General features: G+C 37.0%; 1 protein-coding gene across 1 annotated transcript in view; it reads right to left on the bottom strand.

Moving 5' to 3' along the window:
- Positions 1-25,516, bottom strand: part of LOC306643138 (uncharacterized protein C18orf63) — a gene marked incomplete at both ends in the record, with an annotated part of 56,765 nt that overhangs the window by 18,619 nt on the left and 12,630 nt on the right. The window contains 4 exons of the mRNA XM_079109049.1: positions 3,522-3,598; positions 5,101-5,142; positions 6,459-6,570; positions 20,936-20,992. Coding sequence (XP_078965175.1) covers positions 3,522-3,598; positions 5,101-5,142; positions 6,459-6,570; positions 20,936-20,992 — 288 coding nt within the window. The remainder of the gene's footprint in view (positions 1-3,521; positions 3,599-5,100; positions 5,143-6,458; positions 6,571-20,935; positions 20,993-25,516) is intronic.

Here is a 25,516-nt window from a genome sequence, read left to right as displayed (position 1 = left end):
AATTCAACTGTGTATAATCTTAAGGTTATCAACCAGTTATGGCACAAAATGACAGTTTTTACATATAAATTCTTTTCTAAACACTTCAATGATTTTTAGGAAAATATTATTTTAATTTTAATACAGTCTAAAGTTTGATAAATGCATATTTATTGTTTCAAATACCTTGAATTTTTTAAAATTTTATTTTTACAGACTGCATTTTGATTCATTGTACACAAATGGGGTCCAACTTTTCATTTCTATGGTTGTACACTGTAGATTCACACAATTAGTGTAATCATACATGTACAAAGGGTAATGATGTCTATCTTATTCCACTATCTTTCCTTCTTCAGTTCCCTTCCCATCTCATTGAATTTTTTAACTTGTAAAACTAAGGGCTGAAATCTAATTTCTCCTCATTAACTGTGATAAGTTGTCTTCAAATTCTCTTAAATAGAATTAATTAGGATTTATAAAATGACTTCAATTTCTAGTTTAGAGAAATAGTATTTAGAAATAAAAGTTAGCAAGTTGAAAATAGAAATTAGTCTTCCATGCCACTCAACCCGCCATTCAAGTCCCAAGTTGTTAATGAAGCAGGTGACAAGTACTGAGTGGACTCCTAGGGAGGAACAGTCAGTAAGACAGACCCTCTGCTCTAAGGACATTTGCACAGACAACAGTAACAGAGAGAGAAGCCTTGGGAGCTGGAAGTCTTCACAGTGGGTGATAATCTGGGTAAGCCTCCAAAAATGAGCTGGAGAAAGGGCACCGAGGGCTTATAGAACAGTATGAGCAAAGACAGGAAAAGATGAGAAACAGTCCACAAGTTGGCCACAGGAAAGGAGGGATGGTAGATGAAGCTACACATGAAGTAGTGTGGATCGATTTGCTTTGTATCTGGTATATCAATGCTAAACCACTGAGATTTCACCTTATAGTCAATGGAGGTTATGATCGCTTTTAAGGAGGAAAATTAAAGCACAGAAGATGAACTGGAGGGAAGAGAGACAAAAAGCCTTCTCCTTCCCTCTTCACTCATATTTCCCTCACTTGACCTAATAACCAGTATCAGACTTTTATAAGAGAAAAATTAAATTCTATTCTTTTAGTTCCTATGGAGGATACAGATGAATAAGGCAGGAACTAGACTCTACAAAAGATTACAATTCAGTAGAAACATAAACATGTATGAAACTAATTTTACAGCAATCAGAATGCTGAAAATGCCATTATGGAACATGTAAGTAAGGATGAAATTTAGAGAAACTGATCATCGATCATTATTTAGGGAATTCATTTAATTTAACAAGCATATATTGAATGTATATTATGGTTTGGATTTGGAATATCCCCCAAAACTCATGTGTTGAAAGCAAAGTTCAGAGGAGGGTCTTTTAGGCAGTGATCAGACCATGAGGGCTCTAACCCCATCAGTTAACCCACAGATAACTGAATATTCTACTGGGAGGTGGGACCTCACTGGAGGAAGCCGGTCTTTGGGGTATGTCCATATATCTATCCTTGGATTCTTGCTGTCTTTCTCTCTCACTTCCTGGCTGCTTTGAGGTGAGCAGCCTTTCTCTAACATGTGTTCTGCAGCATGGCAGGCCCAAAGAAATGGAGTCAGCTAGCATGGACTGACACCTATGAAACTATGAGCCAAAATAAGTCTTTTCTCCACTAAGTTTTTTTTTTGGTCAGGCATTTTAATCATAGCAATGAAAAGCTGACCAACACAGTATGTAATGTTAACTACAGTAGAGGAATGTGTCTGTCCCATTTCTGGTTTTCCTTCCATGTCTAGAAAGCTCTGCTAACACACATTTGATATCACTCTGCCCCATTACCCATTCCTCTCTAGGGCAGACTAGGTGATTAGTTTGTAAAACTGGGACAAATAACCAGGTATGCTTAGTCAAACTCCTCTCTCTTTTGCTTGAGAGCTGGCTTGCTGGCAAAGATTGTGTTCTCCCTGTCACACAGAGTACAGTGCCTGATCTCCCCAGGAAAGACTGGTTTTTCCACTACTGCCATAAGTGGGTGGGTGGATATGTCTAATTCTAGGGTTCAGATAAGTCCACTTTTTCTAATAATTGATTTGTCTTCCCCATAATAAATGGTATGACCAGTTCATGTTGTTAGGCCAATATTTTGTCAGATTAATCCTTTCTTCTCCAAGAAATGTCTCATTTTGAATGATAATTTGTATTGGTGTTCTAATTTCTAAATGTCTTCCTCCTCTTTGTTGACCTCTAAATTGTTTTAAACACAGGTATAAAATATAGAAGTATCATCTGTAGAAAATTTAAATGTGAAAATACAATATTAATACTCATGATACTTATAAAGGAAATTAAAATTACAAGAATAGTATAATTCTTCAAATACAAATAGTATGTGAGTATAATACACCAGAGTAGGAGGTTTTAAATGAGATCAGATAGGATTTGGAGCCTTAGAAAAGCTTCTCATCCAAGATAAGATATGCATGGAATATCACACATTTCAGTGTATATATAGGTCAGCTTCCCTACCAACTTACTAATTCTTGAAGGCAGAAAAGTATTCATCTCTGACCTGTCTATTGTCTCACCATAATAAGATATCAAAAATTTATAAAAAATTAAAGATAAATAAATGAGTGAAGGAGAAGCATTTGAGGGGCCTTTAAAGGATGAGCTTCTGTATGGCCAGTTAGAGGGGGCATCCTAAGCAAAGGAAGAGTCATCTGTCTTATGCCTGGGGTTTCTTAACCTCAACTCTACTGACTCTTTGGGCTGGATAATTCTTTATTGGGTGGTAGCAAGATGGTTGTCCTGTGCTCAGTAGGATATTTAGCAACATCCCTGGCTTCTTATCCACTAGATATCAGTAGCAACATCACCCCTCCCACATTGTGATAACCCTGTCTCCAGACAAATACCAAACATTTCATGGGAAGCAAAACCATTCATTACCCCCTCAGTCCCCTTCTGTTGGGAACCACTGGTGCAGAGGAAAGAATATAACATTTCTTGAGTGACTACTAATGTGTAAGACTCTATGCTAGGTGATATGGAGATTAGCAAAATAGAAGACATATCCTTCCACGAAGATGACAGTGTTGTTAAAAAAAAACAGATGCCCAACAAAATAATGCTACCAGAATGCCAAGGGTAAGGGGTGAATATTACATTTAGTATGAGCTAAAATTGTGCTTTTATTATTTTGGGGTGGAAAAAAAAGGCATGAAATGGGTGTTGAGACAGGTTAAGGTTATGGAATTTTGGATGCCATCTAAAAAGATTTCTGAGCCATTAATGATAAGACCTGTGTTAAACATACTGAAATGATATTTTCTTTGAGGAAGAATATTTAGGACAATATAAATATACCAAGCATTTAATAGTATGGATTTTTTGCCTCTGTGATAACAAAAACCTTCCTATCATACTTCATTTAAAAATTAAAATCTAATACTATGTTAGTAATATTAACAAATATATTAAGTATATAATAGATATAATAAATTATAGAAATTAAGCATGTGATACCTCAGGTGGTGGCAGTCTGATGGTGAAAACTTCTATACTTAGACAAACTTGAGTTTCTGTTACATTGATGTCTAATACTGAAAAATAAAATTAACTGTGAACTGTCTGGAATTACTCCATCCTATTAAATTACTTCAGTAACAAAAATTACTTTAACTTATTCAAGTTAGAAAATAAATTAATAACAGATTTTACATAGTAAAATTCAAATAATTACCATATGATATTTGACAGTCTACAGATAAGATATCTAAAAGAAGATAAAGGTAGGAAACAACGTGGATGTGTGTGTGGGGTGAATGCCATAAGATAGAATCACAAGAAAAATAAGGTACCCTGTAGTTAAGAAGAAAGCCTACAAATAGCTTATACAAGTCTGAAGTCTTAAACCACGAGTGGAGACTTTCCTCTTTCAAGTCTGAAGAGGTCCCATTCCTGGCCTCTGACTTGAATGGTCTTTTACTATCAGATTTCCCCAAATATGCTGGAATAAAAAATATTCCAGATATATTCCAGATCTTCTGGAGCTCTGAGGCCTCTTCCTTACTTTTAATAAATAAAACTACTTCTGACAAGTCAGGATAGTGGTGACCTTGGAAAGGGATATTCTTGAAGAAGCATTTGGAGAGTATGGGGTATTGGTAATGTTTCTTGATCTGAGAACTGATTATGAGGATATGTTTAGTTTGCAAAAATTCAATGAGTATACATCTACAATTTCTGAGTTCTGTCTTGGTATATTATATTTCAATAAATATTTTTTAAAAAATGTTCTAACACAAGAGTGAGAAATTTTGTTCTTCTACACTGTTATCTTTAATCTTCAGCTATAGTCTCATGCTAGTGTTTAGGGATGAAACCAAACTTAGGAATGGGACCCGTTCTTCCAGACTGAGAGCACAGAAACTACCACTGCTCTGCTGAAAGATAAAACCAGTGCCAGGAGGGCAAGCGGGTCTCAGCTGGACGGTCTCCTCAGCTTTGACAGTTGTGGATTATGAGGCAGGTTTTAAGGTCATTCCCTATGGTGAGAAGGCTGCCAGGACTGATTAATAACTTCTACCGTGGGCTGCTATCTCAGGACTACTGTTTAGGAACCTGTCTATCTGCAATACAATAACACAAATCAATAAAAAAAAAAAAAAAAACTTTGGTCAGATCTTATAGTAAACCATATATTTTAGATTATCTGCGTCCCTTTAGATAATCTTTTTTAAGGAGAAAAAAATATTCTCATAAAACTAAAACTTTGACTTACATCAGAACTAATGAAAAGTTTTGATAATTTGATTGGAAACTATACGCTATAATTACCTGTAGAATTGAATTCCTTTATATCATAATTTTCTTTAAGAAAATAAAAGTGTTTTTCCAATTAATGAGTGAATTTTCCTCAAATATATAAATATGTATTTTGAACCAGAAGTAATACCCAGGTAAAATTCTGATTATAATTATATCTGATTAAATTCTGTTATAACGTGGTCATCAAGATAATAACCCAATGATCTTAATATCGTTTTAACAACTATTAATTATATTAATGTTTTATCTATTAACTTATGAATTTTTCACTTACCAACAGCATTTTGCTTTCCCATTTGAGAAAGAAAATCCCTTCCTTAAAAAAGTCACAGAATATACCATATTATTATAATTCAGAAATAATTATACTTTATAAATGTAACTTTTTGACATGAATTTAACAAGGTAGTAGAAATACTTTAAAATGAAATCATACAAAGGAGTATCTTATGACAACTCAGAGAAAAAAATATCTTCAATTGAAAGGACAGGAATGCCCAATTCTTCCCTCAAATATTTATCTCCTGCTATAAAATATTTAGAAAACCATCAGACTTCAACAAAAATGCAAGATACCAACAACCTGCCATTTTATATTTCTTCATAGCTTATTTATTCCTATGTACCAAGGACTATATCATAGAATTATTATTTTGTCCTATTTACTTACTATGCTAATCAGTCATACGTGCCAGTAGAATGCATTGTGACATGGTGTATACAAAGGGAGCACTGCCTCTCGTGCCTGACTGTACACAAGGCAGAATCACACCAGTCATGCAATCATACATGTACACAGGGAAATAATGACCCACTCATTCCACCATCCTTCCCAACCCCCTCCTCACTCCCCTCTGCCATATCCAAAGTTCCTCCATTCTTTCCTAGACCCCCCTATTATGGATCAGCATCCACATATCAGAGATTACATGTCACTCTAGTCAGAATGGCAATTATGAAAACTACAAACAACAATAAAAGTTGGTGAGGATGTGGGGGAAAAGTACATTCATACATTGCTTGTGGGACTGCAAATTGGTGTGACCCTATAGAAAGCAGTATGGAGATTCCTCAGAAAACTTGGAATGGAACCACCATTTGACCCAGCACTCCTCAGTTTATACCCAAAGGACTTAAAATCAGCATATTACAGTGCCACAGCCACATCAATGTTTATAGCAGCTCAACTCACAATAACTAAACTATGGAATCAGTCTAGGTGCCCTTCAACAGATAAAGAAAATGTGGCATACACACACACACACACACACACACACACACACACACACAAACATATGATGGAATATATATATGATGGAATATTAATCAGCCTTAAAGAAAAGTAAAATTATGGCATTTGCTGAGAATATCACGCTAAGCAAATAAGCCAATCTCAAAAAACCAAAGGCTTAATGTTTACTCTAATAATTATTTTTAAAGAAATACAATCAGGCCTCTGTATAATTCCAAAGTAAGGAGATGACATTTTTTATTGTTGACTTGCTTGAGAATGTTTAGTGGAGCTGTTCTAAGAACTATTCCCTTAAAATAAGAAACCTTGAATTAAAAACAGATGTATAAAATAGAAGCAATCTAGTTCAGAAAGTCCCAGAGACTCACAGACATAGTCACCTTGTACCAAGAGATGACCAGTTCTATTCCAGGCTGGTGCAAGTCTAGCCGTGAATGAATATGAAAGGCAGTTTTGAAGGATTGCAGGAATAACTCTTTGTGGAGCCTCCATCTAAAAATATTAAAGGGAAAATTTAGAGTAATTGCTATGTCCTTATAAATTTATAGCAAATGTCTGCTTGCTTAGATCACTACTCAACAAACTGGGCTATTCTAGATTAAAATGATGGTCATTGCTACAGCTTGTGCTATCTGGTTTTAAAGTTAAAGAAACATTAAAAGATACTCACTTTGAAACTACCAGTACTGCTATGCCATGTGGCCAAATTGTCCTGTTTACCCTGGCCTAGTAAACCTAACCCTGAGAGCTGCTGTGTTGAAAACCTTCAACTTTGCTCTCTTGTTCACACAGAGGAACCCATGCAGAGTGATCTTGTGATATTTTTCATTATTGTTCACGCTAATTCAAAATTAGATGGGCACATAAACAACCAACGAATTATCCCTATTTGTAAATAATTATTTTTAAAAATCAGAACTTTAACTTCTCACCAACAAGTGATAGGAACCAGATTTATCCTTCTACTTGAATGTCTAAATAACTAGGCAAATTGGGCAAGGGTTGTAGTTCAATGGTATAGTGCTTGCCTGGCATATTTAAGGTTCTGGGTTCAATCCCCACATTGCAAAACAACTGGAAAAGTTACATGAAACGATAATTCATAAAATGTTGGGCATCAGATAACAAAGAGTTGTCCCCAAGAGAAAGAAAACCAATAAGATAAGCTCCATGGCTTCCTCAACTTATTGATTAGAGAGGATTTTCAGACTGCAGTTAGAGAGGGAAATCAAGGAAGAAGTTGGTAGTCTCCCTGCCTTGGAAAAACAGAGCCAAGAGCCCAAGGAGGCCAAAGAAGCTAATTTTCTACTTTGGGGGTGATGTACTGGACTAGAGAGAGCTACACTGAGAGCAAGCTCTAGATATCAGCAGAAAATCCCTTTTGAGTATTCATCTGAGTATAGATTAGCACATGTGTGTGACAAAGATGGGCAAGAACCATGCTGTTCAATATATAAACATCGTTAAAAATACAAGACAGAAAAGGCTGTCCTTGCATCTGTGAGAAAGACATGCATGAAAGTGAGAGAGCCAAGGAGAATTGTCACCTCTTATGCCCACATTTTTGTACTACTTTGAGTTCTGTCGAGTGTTTCCAGGAAATGCTTGAATAATCTATTAGCAGAGAATAGGGCAAAAGCTGTTCAGTTTGTCTTCTAGGGCATTTAACTAAAGCTACTATTAATAGACTCCAAGCAGCAGGATGAAGTCAACCTACATTTCTAACCTCAATCATGGCTCCAGAGCAAAGGTGGCTGAACAAAATACCATAAACTACCAGGTCTATCTGAGAAAGCCAGGTGACTTCCTTTTTAATTTCTGTGTGTATTTTCCCCTTGGCCTGAGGAATTAATCTAGATATAGCAGTGTATATCAGCACAGACATAGCCTTGACATACAAGAAAGGAATTTTGGGGCAATTCTATCATCCATAACCATCTCTGCTGATGAACTAAAGATGATGTCATTTGTCATTTCGGCTAAAGTCAGGGACAGATTCTATACAATCTTTTCTATTGGGTGATTCCCATTATAGGAAAAACTGCTCACGGGGTGTGTACAAACAACACATCAATCTTCCCTCTTGAAAGCTCCTCCACTCCCACTAAATAACCAATGGTGGTTTAATTTGGGTTAGTTATAGTCGTCCGAGATTAACTGACAGAATTTCAAGAAGACAAATCCACAATTTTAGGCAGAGATTCCAATGCCCAACTTTCAAAAATTGATAGAAGTAAACAGAAGATAAGTGAGAACAGAGTAGAGTTAACAATATCAACTGACGTGACATGATTAACATTTATAGACTACATCATACAGTGAGATCAGAATATGCATTCTTTTCAAGGGGACAAGGAATAGTCACTAAAATAGTTTGTATTTTGTAGCACGTATAAGTCTCAATTTTTAAAAATTCCAGTTATATAAAATATGTTCTCTAACAACAAATGAGAAATCAACAGTAGAAAGATCCCTGAAAAACTTCCAAATATTTGGAAACTACAAAACATACTTTTAAATAACTCATAGATCAAAAAAGATACCAGGTAGGAGTTAGAAAGCATTTCTTCCTGAAGAAAATCAAAACAAAATATACACACAGGAAGAAATGACATGTCTCTAAATTAGAAAAGAAGGTTGTGAGAAATTATCTCTCATCTTTTAGATACAATTTCCCTTTGAAAACCTGTTAACCCCTTATAACACTTCTTATACATAAATGTGTACAGATGAATAAACACGTTTTCAACAATAATAAAAACGTTGTTCTCAAATCAATGACCTCAGCTTCCACCGTAAGAAACTAGGTAAAAACAAAACAAAAAAGCAAACTGAACCCAAAGTGGAAGGAAATAACAAAGACCAAGATGAAGGTCACTGAAACACAATACAGCGAAACAGGAGTAAAAATCCATGAACCCAGAAGTTTATTCCTTGAGAAGCAATAAGATTTCCAAATCTCTATCTAGATTAATGAGGGAGGAGGGGAGTTGGGGAGACGACAAGAATGAGAGGTGACATTGTCTCAGATTCTACAGAAAAGGGAATATTATAAGGAACATTATGCAATAAATTTGACAACTTAGGTGAAAAGGTCACTTTCCATTTCCTTGAAGTGTATCACTTGAGTAGCCCCATTACTTATTAAGGAAATTGAAATGTTAGTTAAAAATCTCAATAGTTGGGGTTCGGTCAAGATGGCGGCCTAGAGGGTGGCTGCATTTCATGTTGCTCCAGGACTCAGGATTCAAAAGAGGAGATATTGAGACGCTTGGGACCAACTCAAAGCAGCCGGGTGACTCTCACCCCCTGGGGGGGCATCCCGGATGGGACGGGGGTCCCGGAACGCAGGAAACTTTGTGAAGTAGAACTGCCGGCGAGACGCCCCTCCCGCCGCTGGAGCAGTGAACTCGGATAGCTGGGAGCGCCGTAAAGGAGGCCGCTTGGCACAGCTCTGGGACTCGGAGCAGCCACTGGGGCTCCGGCGGCTGCCCAGGGGAAGAGTGGCGAGGAGAACTGTGTGGACACAGGACACTGGGGCCTGCCCTGAGGAGGAGGAGAGGAGCGTGGCCACTTGGATTCGGAGAGACTGCACCAGAGCTACAGGCGGTTGCCAGAGGAGAAGCTGCGCGGCGAGCTGTTTGGAATCAGAACGATGCTTCTGAACCCCGGGGCCTGCCCTGAGGACGAGGAGGAAGAGGAGCGGCCGCTTGGATTCGGGTGACTACACCAGAGCTACAGGCGGTTGCCAGAGAAGGGGCTGCGTGGCGAGCTGTTTGGACTCTGACCACTTCTGAACCCCGGGGCCTGCCCGGAGGAGTAGGAGAAGGAGGAGAAGGAGCGCGGCGGGTCCTTTGGACTCGCAGTGACTGCATTAGCGCTCCAGGCGGCTGCTCAGAGGAGAAGGCGAGTGGTGAGTTGTTTGGTCTTAAAGTGACAGCTCCTGAACACAGGGGGGCTGCCTGGAGGAGAAGCGTGGTGGGACGCTTGGTCTTGAGTGGCCGCACCTGAGCTCCGGGCGGTGCCCAGAGGACCCGAGCAGCGGGTCACGTGGATTCAGAGCCACTCAGAGGACTGCTCCTGAACACCTGGGGGGTTATCTGGAGAAGGAGGAGGAACGGGGAGGGTCACTTCGACTCGGAGTGATTGATTGCCCCGGGCTACGGGTGGTTGGTGGGAGGAGGAGGCACGAAGTGAGTTTCTTGGACTCCTAGTGACCGCACCGGCATACTGGGCGGCTGTCTGGAGGAAGAGGCCTGTGGCGGGTCTCTGGGACTCAGAGCGATTGTTCGGGGCCACAGGTGGCTGCTCAGAGGAGGGGCCACGCAGCCAGGCGATTAGGTGCAGAACAGGGTCCCAGGATCTAGGAGGCTTCTGGGTGGAAGAGCCGCACAGAGACAGGCTTAGGGCGGAGCGAAGGTTCCAGGCCTGTGGGCAAATTCTCTGAGGAGGGGCAGCCTAAGGAGATTCATCTGCGAAGGGTGAGGCTCCCAGGCCCAGGAGGTAGGGCCGGACCCCTGGGAACTTTGCAGAGGAAGGCAGCCCAGCCCAGGCGGTAGATGTAAATTGAGGGGAACCTCTAGGAGGAAACTGACCAGCGAGACCTCCCCACTGGGTGAGTCTTCCCTGCCTGGTGAGGTTTCCCCACAAGGACGGTAAAACCAGAGACACAGGCCCAAACAGGCCTTGCCTCAGCCCACAGCCTAGGTCCCCTTTGGATGACCATTGGTCAACAAGTGGAGGCACCTCTGCCCACTAGCAGGGAATATACCCCACCTGAAGGCCACCACTCCTAGAGAGGCAGCTTCCTTGTGGAGCACCGCATTATCAACTTCCTCCAAGACTTCAGCCTACTGAAGGCTAAGAGGGGATATATATAGAAATCTTCAGGGACATTGTAAATCAACAGAGGAAATCTGCAATATCTCAGCGGTCCACTGATATCTGAACAATATGAGAAAACAAGGAAAGAAAATGCTGCAAACAAATCTAGATGTTACATCAATAAAACCCAATGACAGCATGGCAGAAGAAATGACAGAAAAGGAGTTCAGAATGTACATAATTAAAATGATCAGAGAAGCAAACAATGAGATGAAAGAGCAAATGCAAGCATTGAATGATCGCACCAATCGACAGTTAAAAGAGCAAATACAGGAAGCAAAAGATCATTTCAATAAAGAGTTAGAGATATTGGAAAAAAACCAAACAGAAATCCTTGACATGAAGGAAACAATAAACCAAATTAAGAACTCCATAGAAAGCATATCCAATAGGATAGAACACCTGGAAGACGGAACCTCAGACATTGAAGACAAAATATTTAACCTTGAAAACAAAGTTGAACAAACAGAGAAGATGGTAAGAAATCATGAACAGAATCTACAAGAACTATGGGATATCATGAAAAGGCCAAATTTAAGAATTATTGGGATTGAGGAAGGTCTAGAGAAACAAGCCAAAGGAATGAACAACCTATTCAATGAAATAATATCAGAAAATTTCCCAAATCTGAAGAATGAAATGGAAAATCAAGTTCAAGAGGCTTACAGGACTCCAAACACACAAAATTACAACAGACCCACACCAAGGCACATTATAATGAAAATACCTAACATACAAAATAAAGACAGAATTTTAAAGGCTGTGAGAGAAAAGAACCAAATTACATTCAGGGGGAAACCAATACGCATATCAGCAGATTTTTCAATCCAGACCCTAAAAGTTAGAAGGTCCTGGAACAACATTTTTCAAGCCCTGAAAGAAAATGGATGCCAACCAAGAATCTTATACCCAGCAAAACTTACCTTCAAATTTGACGATGAAATAAAATCCTTCCATGATAAACAAAAGCTAAAAGAATTTACAAAAAGAAAGCCAGCATTACAGAACATTCTCAACAAAATATTCCATGAGGAAGAGATGAAAAACAAAGAAGCAAATCAGCAAAGGGAGGAATTATCCTAAAGGAATTGTCAAATAAAGGAGGAAACAAGTTGTGTCAAACAAATAAATAAACAAAATTTTAAAAATGAACCAAATGACCGAGAAACCAAATCATTTCTCTATAATAACCCTGAATGTTAATGGCCTGAATTCATCAATCAAAAGACATAGACTGGCAGACTGGATTAAAAAGAAAGATCCAACAATATGTTGCCTGCAAGAGACTCACCTCATAGAAAAAGATACCCATAGATTAAAGGTGAAAGGATGGGGAAAAACATACCATGCACATGGACTCAGCAAAAAAGCTGGAGTATCCATCCTCATTTGCGATAATGTGGACTTCAAGCCAAAGTTAGTCAGAAGGGATAAAGAAGGTCATTTCATACTGCTTAAGGGAAGCATAAATCAGCAAGATATAACAATCATAAACATCTATGCCCCAAACAGTGGCTCATCTATGTATGTCAAACAAATCCTTCTCAATTTCAGAAACCAAATAGACCACAACACAATAATACTAGGTGATTTTAACACGCCGCTCTCACCACTGGACAGATCTTCCAGACAAAAATTGAACAAAGAAACCATAGATCTCAACAACACAATCAATAATTTAGACTTAACGGACATTTATAGAATATACCATCCAACCAAGAGTGAATACACTTTCTTCTCAGCAGCACATGGATCCTTTTCTAAAATAGACCATATATTATGCCACAAAGCTAATGTTAGCAAATACAAGAAGATAGAGACACTAGCATGTATTCTATCAGATCATAATGGATTGAAGTTAGAAATAAATGAAAGAGTAAAACACAGAAACTCTTTCAACATCTGGAGATTAAACAATATGCTATTATATGATGAATGGATAACAGAAGATATTAGGAAGGAAATTAAAAAATTCTTAGAGGTAAATGAGAACAAAGAAACATCATATCAAAATCTCTGGGACACTATGAAAGCAGTACTTAGAGGGAAATTTATTTCATGGAGCGCATTTAATAAAAGAAGTAAAACTCAACAAATAAACAACCTAACACTACAGCTCAAAGCCCTAGAAAAAGAAGAACAGAACAGCACCAAAAGTAGTAGAAGACAGGAAATAGTTAAACTCAGAGCTGAAATCAATGAAATTGAAACAAAAGAAACAATACAAAAAATTGACAAAATAAATAGTTGGTTCTTCGAAAAAATAAACAAAATTGATAAACCTTTAGCCACACTAACAAAGAGAAGACGAGAGAAAACCCAAATCACTAAAATTCGGAATGAACAAGGAAATATCACAACAGACAGGATGGAAATACAAAACATAATTAGAAGCTATTTTGAAAATCTATACTCCAACAAAATAGAAAATTTCGAAGACATCAACAGGTTTCTAGAGACATATGAATTGCCTAAACTGAATGAGGAGGACATAAACAATTTAAATAGACCAATTTCAAGTACTGAAATAGAAGAAGTCATCAAAAGCTTACCAACAAAGTAAAGTCCGGGACCAGATGGGTTCTCAGCCGAGATCTACAAAACCTTTAAGGAAGAGCTCATTCCAATACTTCTCAAAGTATTCCATAAAATAGAAGAGGAGGGAACCCTCCCAAACTCATTCTATGAAGCCAATATCACACTGATACCTAAACCAGACAGAGACTCATCAAGGAAAGAAAATTTCAGACCAATATCCTTAATGAACATCGACGCAAAAATTCTCAACAAAATTTTAGCAAATCGCATACAAAAACATATTAAAAAGATAGTGCACCATGATCAAGTGGGTTTCATCCCAGGGATGCAAGGTTGGTTCAACATCAGGAAATCAATAAACGTAATTCACCATATTAATAGACTTAAAGTCAAGAATCACATAATCAAATGCAGAAAAAGCATTTGATAAAATACAGCACCCCTTCATGCTCAAAACACTAGAAAAAATAGGGATAGTGGGAACATTCCTTAACATTGTAAAGGCCATTTATGCTAAGCCCATGGCTAATATCATTCTAAATGGTGAAAAACTGAAAGCATTCCCCCTAAAAACTGGAACAAGGCAGGGATGCCCTCTTTCACCACTTCTATTCAACATCGTTCTTGAGACTCTGGCCAGAGCAATTAGACAAACCAAAGAAATTAAAGGGATACGAATTGGAAAAGAAGAACTCAAACTATCCCTGTTCGCTGATGACATGATTATATATTTAGAGGAACCAGGAAATTCCACCAGAAAACTCTTAGAACTCATAAGTGATTTCAGTAAAGTAGCAGGTTACAAGATCAATGCCCATAAATCCAACGCATTTTTATACATAAGTGATGAATCTTCAGAAAGAGAAATTAGGAAAACTACCCCATTCACAAAAGCCTCGAAAAAAATAAAATACTTGGGAATCAATCTCACAAAAGAGGTGAACTATACAACACTAAAGAAAGAAATTAAAGAACACCTTAGAAGATGGAAAGATCTTCCATGTTCTTGGATAGGAAGAATTAATATTGTCAAAATGGCCATACTACCTAAAGTGCTATCCAAATTCAATGCAATTCCAATTAAAATCCCAATTGTGTACCTTACAGAAATAGAGCAAGCAATTATGAAATTCATCTGGAAGAATAAGAAACCCAGAATAGCTAAAGCAATCCTTAGCAGGAAGAGTGAAACAGGGGGTATTGCAATACCAGATCTTCAACTCTACTACAAAGCAATAGTAACAAAAACGGCATGGTATTGGTACCAAAATAGAAAGGTAGATCAATGGTACAGAATAGAGGACACGGACACAAACCCAAATAAATACAATTTTCTCATACTAGACAAAGGGGCCAAAAATATGCAATGGAGAAAAGATAGCCTCTTCAACAAATGGTGCTGGGAGAATTGGAAATCCATATGCAACAGAATGAAACTAAACCCATATCTCTCACCATGCACGAAACTAAACTCAAAATGGATTAAGGACCTCGGAATCAGACCAGAGACCCTGCAGATTATAGAAGAAAAAGTAGGTCCAAATCTTCACCTTGTTGGTCTAGGACCAGACTTCCTTAACAGGACTCCCATAGCACAAGAAATAAAAGCTAGAATCAACCACTGGGATAGATTCAAACTAAAAAGCTTTCTCTCAGCAAAGGAAACTATCAGCAATGCGAAGAAAGAGCCTACAGAGTGGGAGAATATCTTTGCCAATCATACTTCAGATAGAGCACTAATCTCCAGAATCTATAAAGAACTCAAAAAACTCTACTCCAAGAATTCAAATAGTCCAGTCAACAAATGGGCTAAGGAAATGAATAGACACTTCACAGAAGAAGATCTACAAGCAATCAACAAACATATGGAAAAATGTTCAACATCTCTAGTAATAAGAGAAATGCAAATCAAAACCACCCTAAGATTCCATCTCATCCCAATTAGAATGGCGATTATCAAGAATACAAGCAACAACAGGTGTTGGCGAGGATGTGGGGAGAAAGGTACACTCATACACTGCTGGTGGGGCTGCAAATTAGTGCAGCCACTCTGGAAAGCAGTGTGGAGATTCCTTAGAAAACTTGGAATGGAAGCACCATTTGACCCAGCTATCCCACTCCTTGGCCTATACCCAAAGGACTTAAAATCAGCATACTACAGAGATACAGCCACATCAATGTTCATAGCTGCTCAATTCACAATAGCCAGACTGTGGAACCAACCTAGATGCCCTTCAATTGATGAGTGGATAAAGAAACTGTGGTATATATATACAATGGAATATTACTCAGCCATAAAGAATGATAAAATTATGGCATTTGCAGGCAAATGGATGAAATTGGAGAATATCATGCTAAGTGAGATAGGCCGATCTCAAAAAGCCAAAGGACGAATGATATCGCTGATAAGTGGAGGATGACACATAATGGGGGGGAGGGAAGGGTTAGAGTTAGGGTTAGGGAGGGGGGCAAGTATGGAGGAAGGAACTACTGTATAGAGGGTAAAGAGGGGTGGGAGGGGTGGGGGAAGGGAAAAAATAACAGAATGAATCAAACAACATTGCTCTATGTAAATTTATGATTACACAAATGGTATGCCTTTACGCCATGTACAAACAGAGAAACAACATGTATCCCATTTGTTTACAATAAAAAAAAAAATCTCAATAGTTAAGGAACAGATAGCTTTATTGGTGAATTTTATCACAACTTTATGGAAGAAATAACCGAACTAGACAGAAACTTGTCCAAAAACTTGATAAAGAGTGGGTTTATTTTCCTGATTAGATCATTTGCCCATTTATTGATTGGCTTATTTAATTTTTCCTGGTGTTAAGTTTTTGAGTTCTTTATACATCCTGGATATTAATCACTTATAGAAAGATTAGCTGCCAAAGACTTTCTCCCATTCTGCAGACTCTCGCTTCATGCTCTTGTTTCCGCTCCTGTGCAGAAGCTTTTTAACTTGATGCCATGCCACTTGCTGCTTCATGGATTTATTTCTTGAGCTTTAGGAGTCTTATTAAGAAAATTGATGCCTGTGCCAACGTTTTGGAGTGCTGACGCTAGGTTTTATTCCAGCAGTTGCAAAGTTTGTGGCCTAATTCCTAGGTCTTTGATTCATTTTTGAGTTGATTTTTGGGAAGAGTAAGGGAGGGGGATCTAGTTTCATTCTTCTCCATATTCTACATATTCAGCGTTCCCAGCACCATTTGATAAAAAGGCTATGTTTTCCGCAACATGTTTTTGACACCTTTGTCAAGGATTAAAATGACTGTATCTGTATGGGTTTGTCTTTGTCTTCTATTCCACAGGTATTCATGTTTGCTCCCATACCAATACCATGCCAGTTTTGTTACTATAGCTCTGCAGTATAATTCACAGTTAGGTATTGTGATGCCTCCAGCCTTGTTTGCATTGCTCAGAATTGCTTTAGCTATTCTAGGTCTTTTATTCTTCCATATTAATTTTAGCACTGTTTTCTCTAGTTCTGTGAAGAATGGCATTGGTATTTTGATAGGGATCACAATGAATCTATAGATCACTTTTGGTAAACTGTTTACTTCAACAATGTTAATTCTGCCTATCCAGGAATATGGGAGTTCTTTTCATTTTCTAAGAACTTCAATTTCTTTTTTCAGTTTTCTATAAGTTTTATTGTAGAAGTCCTTCACCTCCTTGGTTTGACTTATTCCCAATTTTTTTGAGGCTATTGTGAATGGAATTGTTTTCCTGATTTCTTTCCCAGGAGGGAAAGCTGGTGTATAGGAAAGCTGTTGAATTTTGTGTGTTGGTCTTGTATTCTGCCACTCTGCTGAATTTGTTTATCATCTATAGAAGTTTTCTGGTGGAGGTTTTCTTTGGGGGGTGGATCTTCTAAGTATAGAATCATGTCATCTGCAAACAGAGATTATTTTTTCTTTTCATATTTATATCTCTTTAATTTCCTTTTACCTAATTGGTCTGGATAGAGTAGAAGTGGTGTGAATGGACATCCTTATCTTGTTCCTGACTTTTGAGGAAAAGTTTTCAATTTTTCTCCCTTTAGTATGATGCTGACTTTGGGTCCGTCATATGTAGACTTTATAATGTTGAGGTAAGTTTCTTTTATCCCTATTCAGTGTTTTAAAAATGAATGGGCACTGAATTTTGTTGAAGGTGTTTTCTGCATCTAATGAGATGATCATGTATGTGATTTTTGCCCTTGATTTTATTTGGGGACTGAATTACGTTTATTGATTTGCATATATGGACCAACCTTGCACTGGAATAAAACCAACTTGCTCATGATGTACAGTCTTTTCAATGTGTTTCTGAATGTAGATTGCTAATATTTTTTAAAGGAATTCTGCATCTATGTTCATCAAGAATATTGGTCTATTCTTTTCTCAATTTGTCCTTATCTGGTTTTGGTATCAGGGTGAGACTGCCTTTACAGAATAAATTTGGGAGTGTTACTTCCCTTTCTATTTCATAGAATTATTTGAGGAGGACTGGCATTATTTTTTTTAGCGGTCTGGTATAACTCAACTGAGAATCCATCTTGTCCTGGACTTTTCTTTGTTGGAAGACTTTTTTTTAACTGCTTCAATCTTATTGCTTAATATTGGTCTACTTAAAGTTTATATATCTCAAAAGAAGAAATAAAAATGGCCAAGAAAAATATTAAAAAATATTCAATATCCTTAGCAATCAGGGAAATGCAAATCAAAACTATACTGGAATTTCATCTCACCCCACTTAGAATGGTAATCATTAAGAATAAAAGTAACAATATTTGTGAGGATATGAAGAAAAAGATAAACTTATATATTGTTGGTGGAACTGCAAATTAGCACAACCACTTTGGAAAGCAGTATGGAGATTCCTCAAATACTAGGAATGGAACCATCATGTGACTTCTTATCCTACTCCTTTGTATTTATCCAAAAGAACTAAAACAAGTATATTGCAGTGAAACTTGCATACCAATGTTTATAGTAGTGTATTTCAGAATATCCAAATTATGGAACCAGCCTAGGGGTCTATCAACAGACAAATGGATAACGAAAATATGGTATACATATATAACAGAGTTTTACTCAGCCATAAAGGAGAATAAAATTATGTCATTTGCTGGTGAATGGATAGAACTGGAGAACATCAAGCTAAGTGAAATAAACCAGACTCATAAAATGAAGGGTCAAAATTGTCTCTCATATGTGAAAACTAGAGGGAGGGAGGCATGATGAGAGGGAGGGAGGGAGAGAGAGAGAGAGAAAGAGAGAATGAATAAAAAGGAATATCACAAAAATAGAAAGGAGACCCAGGAAGAGGATTGAGAGAGAGAGAGAGGAGGGGAGGAAAGAACACTGGGAAGTGTGGGGGAACAAAACCTGCCACATTATGCTACATTCATGCATGAATTTACCACAAAGAATCCTTACATATAATTACAATGTACTAATTAATAATAATAGAATAATGATGATGATGATGATGATGATAATAGAAGATAGATCAGTAGAGGAAGGAGATCAGGAGGAAAGAGTAAGGGAAGGAGTCAGGACTGGTGGTACAAGCCTGTAATCTCAGCAGCTGAGGTGGCTGAAACAGGAGGATTGCAAGTCCAAAGCCGGCCTCAGTAAAAGTGAGGTGGCGCTAAACAACTCAGTGAGTCCCTGCCCCTAAATAAAATACAAAATTGGGCTGGGGATGTGTCTCAGGAAAGGGAAGATAAATGGGAAGGAGATAGATAAATTATATACATGGATAAATATGGCATAATATATCTAATCATTATGTATAATTATAATGAACCAATTATAAAAAGATTCCTGAGGGCAGGGACCTTATCTGATCCACAGTTTTATCTCCAGAAATAAGTAGAATTCTCAGCATATTATAGGTATTCAATAAATATCTGCTGATCATGTTTGCTGCTATATAAAACTTACTACATAAAGGAAAATTGATCGTAACCATGAAGACTCAGTGAGGATATGGAAGCAGGAGGCTGGGAGAAAGGGAGGGAATTCAAGATCTGGAAGTTTGAAAGGGGCAAAGCAAGTTTACTTCGTAGGAATGAGAAACTAGCATATATGGAAAAAAGATAAGACTATTAATGAAAAGATTTAAAATATTTTGTGGATGTGACACCTTGCACTGATAAAGTCCAAGGTGTGGTAAAAGTCTAGAAGAAAATACACAACAGAGTATGCATTTTTAATAGCATTTAAGGAGTGCTATGACATTTTTCTCAATCTTAATATTTTAGTAAATTTAATGTAAGTATAAAATGACAGTGTTTAGTACAAACCTTTCTTTTTTTAAAAGAATACTGAAATGCTATCTATTTTATGCTCAGAAAAAAACCTGTTTTAATATTTAGAGTTCATCTTGAAAGTCATGTTGTACCAAGTTCTTTTGTTATCTGTCATGACTTTGTCCAAAAATAACATAATTCTGACCTTTAAAATCAATGTTAATAAGGAAATTAAATACTACAAGAACAAATGACAGCAAAAAGGTCTGCATTAAACCAAGAGATACTTCCCATGATAAAAGATAAATTTTGCAGGGATTGCTGAAAGATCTAGGTCCTCATTCTAAGTCAACTATAAATTTGGTTCTCATAGTACATGAATAGTTTTGCAAAGATGACAAGAATCTTTTGGTGACCAAAGACTAATCTCAGCACAAAGATTTAACTGTAAGTTTTCCATACTTGTCCTGAGCAACACTGTTTTCCTACACTCTGTGACTCATGGTTGAAATCAACTTTCAGGTTATTCAAAGATTGCTCAGGAACTGCTAAGCACCTCCAGGTATTCTGAAACATCATCCTTCTGGAACCTAATGGCAGCATCTCACCTTGGAGCTGACTATAAATCTCACTGTCCTGAACCCTAGAAGATCTGGCAACAGAGATCAGCAACGATGAGAATAACCAATGATATAGTGCTGCAGAGATACTTGCAGAAGCATGGAGTATTAGCCATCGCTCCATGACTTTGTTAACTAATGTATAGATGTGTTCAACTCCACAAATTTGTTTTTCCTCATTGCTAAGATTCAAAATTTTACCACCATGTAGAATACAGCTTATGTTTTGTTCGTCCACGTATTAGCTATATAACTGTGGATGATAAGTCTGCCTCTCTGGGTTTCATTTTCTTCATCTGCAAAAATGGGGAAGTTCACTTGTTTAAAGATATCTTTGGTAAATGGGATTATGCCACACAAAATGCCAGTAGTAAGTAGCCAACAAAAATAAGACGCCATCTCTTTCTGTACCAAATATGCACAAAATTGTTTGGAAATTGTTGGGTTCTTTCACATGTATAGCAATAGTTTATGAGATATATACTCCAATATTTGTTTGTTAGCAAAAGAAGCTGAATACACAAACAATATGACAACATCTGGAATTATTATTCTTAAAAAAAGAACTTACCTTAGCTCCATAATTTTCAATATAGGCATTAAGTTTCCCAGTTTTAAAAAATGGTATCTGTAACAAAACCCCACATTAGTAAAAAGGACATAAACTATGTATAATTAAATAATGTGATAAATACCAAAAGATTTTGAGCATAACAGAGAGCCTAGAGTCAGGCTATCATTCTAGTAGTTTCTATGCCTTGAAATAATGATAATCACTCTCTCCTTGAATTAGAGAACCTGTGGGCACTCTCAACGTGAGGCACTCTTTGGTAGTGACATGACCCCAGAAGCCACATGAAGGGAAAGACCAATATATTTCATATATGAATACCTTACTCTTTCCTTAATATACAATAGATTCTTAGACACAAGGAAAGTAGACATAAATGGAAGTTCAAGTTCAAAAGGCTTAAGTGATCTAACTTACTAATGAAAGAAATACAAATTAAAGGAAAATATTATTTGACCTAACAGATTAGCAAATATTTAAAGATGCTAATATCCTATGTTCACAAGGAAGAGAAAAAAATTGGTCTATTTGTTCTTTCTTTCTTCCTTTCTTTTTTTTCCCACATTTTTTATTGGTGCATTATAGTTGTACACAATTGGATTTGTTGTTGGATATTCATATATGCACACAACATGACAATATAATTTGATCAATATTATTTCCCAGTATTTTCCCTTTCCCTCTCCTCCTCTACGCCTCTAGTACTTTTCCTCTAATTTCCTGATATCCCTTTGATTTTCATAAGCTTATCCCCCCTGCCAGTCTTATCTTTTCCTTTATATTCTTTAACTTACATCTAGGAGAGAAAACATATGACCCATGACTTTCTGATTTTGGCTTATTTCATTTAACACAATGTATTTAAGTTCCAATCATTTTTCCCTATGGTTGAATAAAAGTCCATTATGTAGATATACCACATTTTCTTTATCCATTCATCCATTGATGGACACACAGGTTGGTTTAATCATTTCACTATTGTGAATTATGCTGCTATAAATATGGATATGCATGTACAGATGTAGTTTGATTCTTTAGAATAAATACTGAGGAGTGCTATAGCTGAGTCATATAGCAGTTCCATTCCTAGTCATTTGAGAAAATTCCATACTGATTTCCATAATGGTTATACTAATTTACGATCCCACCAATAGTGTAGAAATGTTCCTTTTTCTTCACATTCTCTCCAGCATTTATTATTCTTTGTATTCTTACGAGCTGTCATTTTAAATGGAGTGGGATGAAACCTCAGTGTACTTTTGATGTGCATTTCCTTAATTGCTAAAGATGTTGAACAATTTTATATATTTGTTGGCCATTTGTATTTCTTCTTTTGAGAAGTGTCTGTGTAGTTCATTTACCCATTTATTGACTCGGTTGTTTATTTGATGTTGTTTTTAGAATTCTTTATATATTCTGCATATTAATCCTCCATCAAAATAGTAGCTAGCAAAAATTTTCTCCCACTTGGTAGATTCTCTCTTCACATTCTTAATTGTTTCCTTTGCTGTGCAGAAGCTTTTTAATTTGACATTCAATTTATTAATTTGACATTTTTCCTGATTTATAGGATTCCTATTTAGAGAGTTACTGCCTAGGTCTATATGTTTGGAGTGTTGAACCTACATTTGATTCTAGGAGTTGCATATTTTCTGGTCTGATTCTTAGGTCTCTGATCCATTTCAAGTTGACTTTTGTGCAGGGAGATAGATCTCATTCTTCTATATGTGGTAACCAGTTTTACCAGCACAATTTGTTTAAAAGGCTGTCTTAAAGTAAAAAAAGGAAATTACTCCAACACTTGGAGACTAAATAATATGTTATTGAATGAAACATGGATAACAAAAAACATCAGGGAGGAGATTAAAAAATTCTTAGAGGTCAATGAGAATGATGATACAACATATCAAAATCTCTGGGACACTATGAAAGCGGTATTAAGAGGAAAATTCATTGCATGGAGCACTTTCCAGAAAAGAATGAAAAGTCAACAATTAAATGATCTATCATTACAGCTCAAAGCCCTAGAAAAAGAAGAACAGAATAACAGCAAAAGAAGTAGAAGACAGGAAATAATTAAAATCAGAGCTGAAATCAATGACATTGAAACAAAAGAAACTATTCAAAAATTGGTAAAACAAAAAGTTGGTTCTTTGAAAAACTAAACAAAATAGACAAACCCTTAGCCACACTAACAAAGAGAAGGAGAGAGAAGACTCAAATTACTAAAATACATGATGCAAAAGGAAATATCACAACAGACACCACTGAGATACAGAACATAATGAGAAGCTACTTTGAAAACCTGTATTCCAACAAAATAGAAATTACCGAAGACACTGACAAATTTCTAGAGACATATGCTCCTCCCAAACTGAACCAGGAGGACATACACAATTTAAACAGATCAATATCAAGCAATGAAATAGAAGAAGCCATTAAAAATATACCATCCAAGAAAAGCCCAGGACCAGACGGATTCTCAGCCAAGTTCTACAAGACCTTCAAAGAACTCATTCCAATACTTCTCAAAGTATTCCAGGAAATAGAAAAGGAGGGTACCCTACCAAACTCATTCTATGAAGCTAATATCACCCTCATACCGAAACCAGGAAAAATCACATCAAGGAAAGAAAATTTTAGACCAATATCCTTGATGAATATAGATGCTAAGATCCTTAACATAATATTGGCAAACTGTATCCAAAAACATATTAAGAAAATTGTGCACCACGATCAAGTGGGGTTCATTTCTGGAATGCAAGGATGGTTTAACATCTGTAAATCAATAAACGTAATCCATCATGTCAATAGACTTAAGGATAAGAATCATATGGTTATTTCAATTGACGCAGAAAAAGCATTTGACAATATACAACACCCCTTCATTCTGAAAACACTAGAAAAAAATAGGGATAGTAGGAACATACCTGAACCTTGTAAAGGCTATTTATGCTAAGCCCATGGCCAATATCATTCTTAATGGAGAAAAACTGAAACCATTCCCTTTAAAAACGGGAACAAGACAGGGATGTCCTCTTTCACCACTTCTATTCAACATTGTCCTCGAAACTCTAGCCAGAGCAATTAGGCAGACTAAAGAAATTAAAGGGATACGAATAGGAAAAGAGGAACTTAAGCTGTCACTCTTTGCTGATGACATGATTCTATATTTAGAGGATCCAAAAATCTCCTCCAGAAAACTTCTAGACCTCATCAATGAATTCAGCAAAATAATAGGCTATAAAATCAACACACAAAAATCTACAGCATTTTTATACGCAAGTGATGAAACAGCTGAAAGGGAAATGAGGAAAACAACTCCATTTGCAACAGCCTCAAAAAAAAAAAAAATATTTGGGTATAAATCTAACCGAAGAGGTAAAAGATCTCTACAATGAAAACTACAAAACACTGAAGAAAGAAATTAAGGAAGACCTTAGAAGATGGAAAGATCTCCCATGTTCTTGGATAGGCAGAATTAATATTGTCAAAATGGCCATACTACCAAAAGTGCTATACAGATTCAATGCAATTCCAATTAAAATCCCAATGACGTACCTCACAGAAATAGAGCAAGCAATCATGAAATTCATCTGGAAGAATAAGAAACCCAGAATAGCTAAAGCAATCCTTAGCAGGAAGAATGAAACAGGGGTTATCGCAATACCAGAATTTCAACTATACTACAAAGCAATAGTAACAAAAACAGCATGGTATTGGCACCAAAATGGACAGGTAGATCAATGGTACAGAATAGAGGACATGGACACAACCCCAAATAAATACAATTTTCTAATACTAGACAAAGGTGCCAAAAATATGCAATGGAGAAAAGATAGCCTCTTCAACAAATGGTGCTGGGAAAACTGGAAATCCATATGCAACAGAATGAAACTAAACCCCTATCTCTCACCCTGCACAAAACTCAACTCACAATGAATCAAGGACCTTGAAATCAGACCAGAGACCCTGCATCTTATAGAAGAAAAAGTAGGTCCAAATCTTCACCTTGTTGGCTTAGGATCATACTTCCTTAACAGGACTCCCATAGCACAAGAAATAAAAGCAAGAATCAATAACTGGGATAGATTCAAACTAAATAGCTTTTTCTCATCAAAGGAAACTATCAGCAATGCGAAGAGAGAGCCTACAGAGTGGGAGAATATCTTTGCCTCTCATATTTCAGATAGAGCACTAATTTCCAGAATATACAAAGAACTCAAAAAACTCTACACGAAGAATACAAATAACCCAATCAACAAATGGGCTAAGGATATGAACCGATGCTTCTCAGAAGAAGATGTACAAGCAATCAACAGATATATGAAAAAATGTTCACCATCTTTAGTAATAAGAGAAATGCAAATCAAAACTACACTAAGATTCCATCTCACCCCAATTAGAATGGCAATTATCAAGAACACAAGCAACAATAGGTGTTGGAGAGGATGTGGGGAAAAAGGTACACTCATACATTGCGGGTGGGGCTGCAAATTAGTGCAGCCACTCTGGAAAGCAGTGTGGAGATTCCTTAGAAAACGTGGAATGGACCTACCATTTGACCCAGCTATCCCACTC

The sequence above is a fragment of the Sciurus vulgaris genome, assembly GCF_902686455.1.
Source record: "Sciurus vulgaris genome assembly, chromosome: 13".
Taxonomy (NCBI): domain Eukaryota; kingdom Metazoa; phylum Chordata; class Mammalia; order Rodentia; family Sciuridae; genus Sciurus; species Sciurus vulgaris.
The sequence above is the reverse complement of the archived record's forward strand: the minus strand, read 5'-3'. Positions and strand labels throughout refer to the sequence as shown.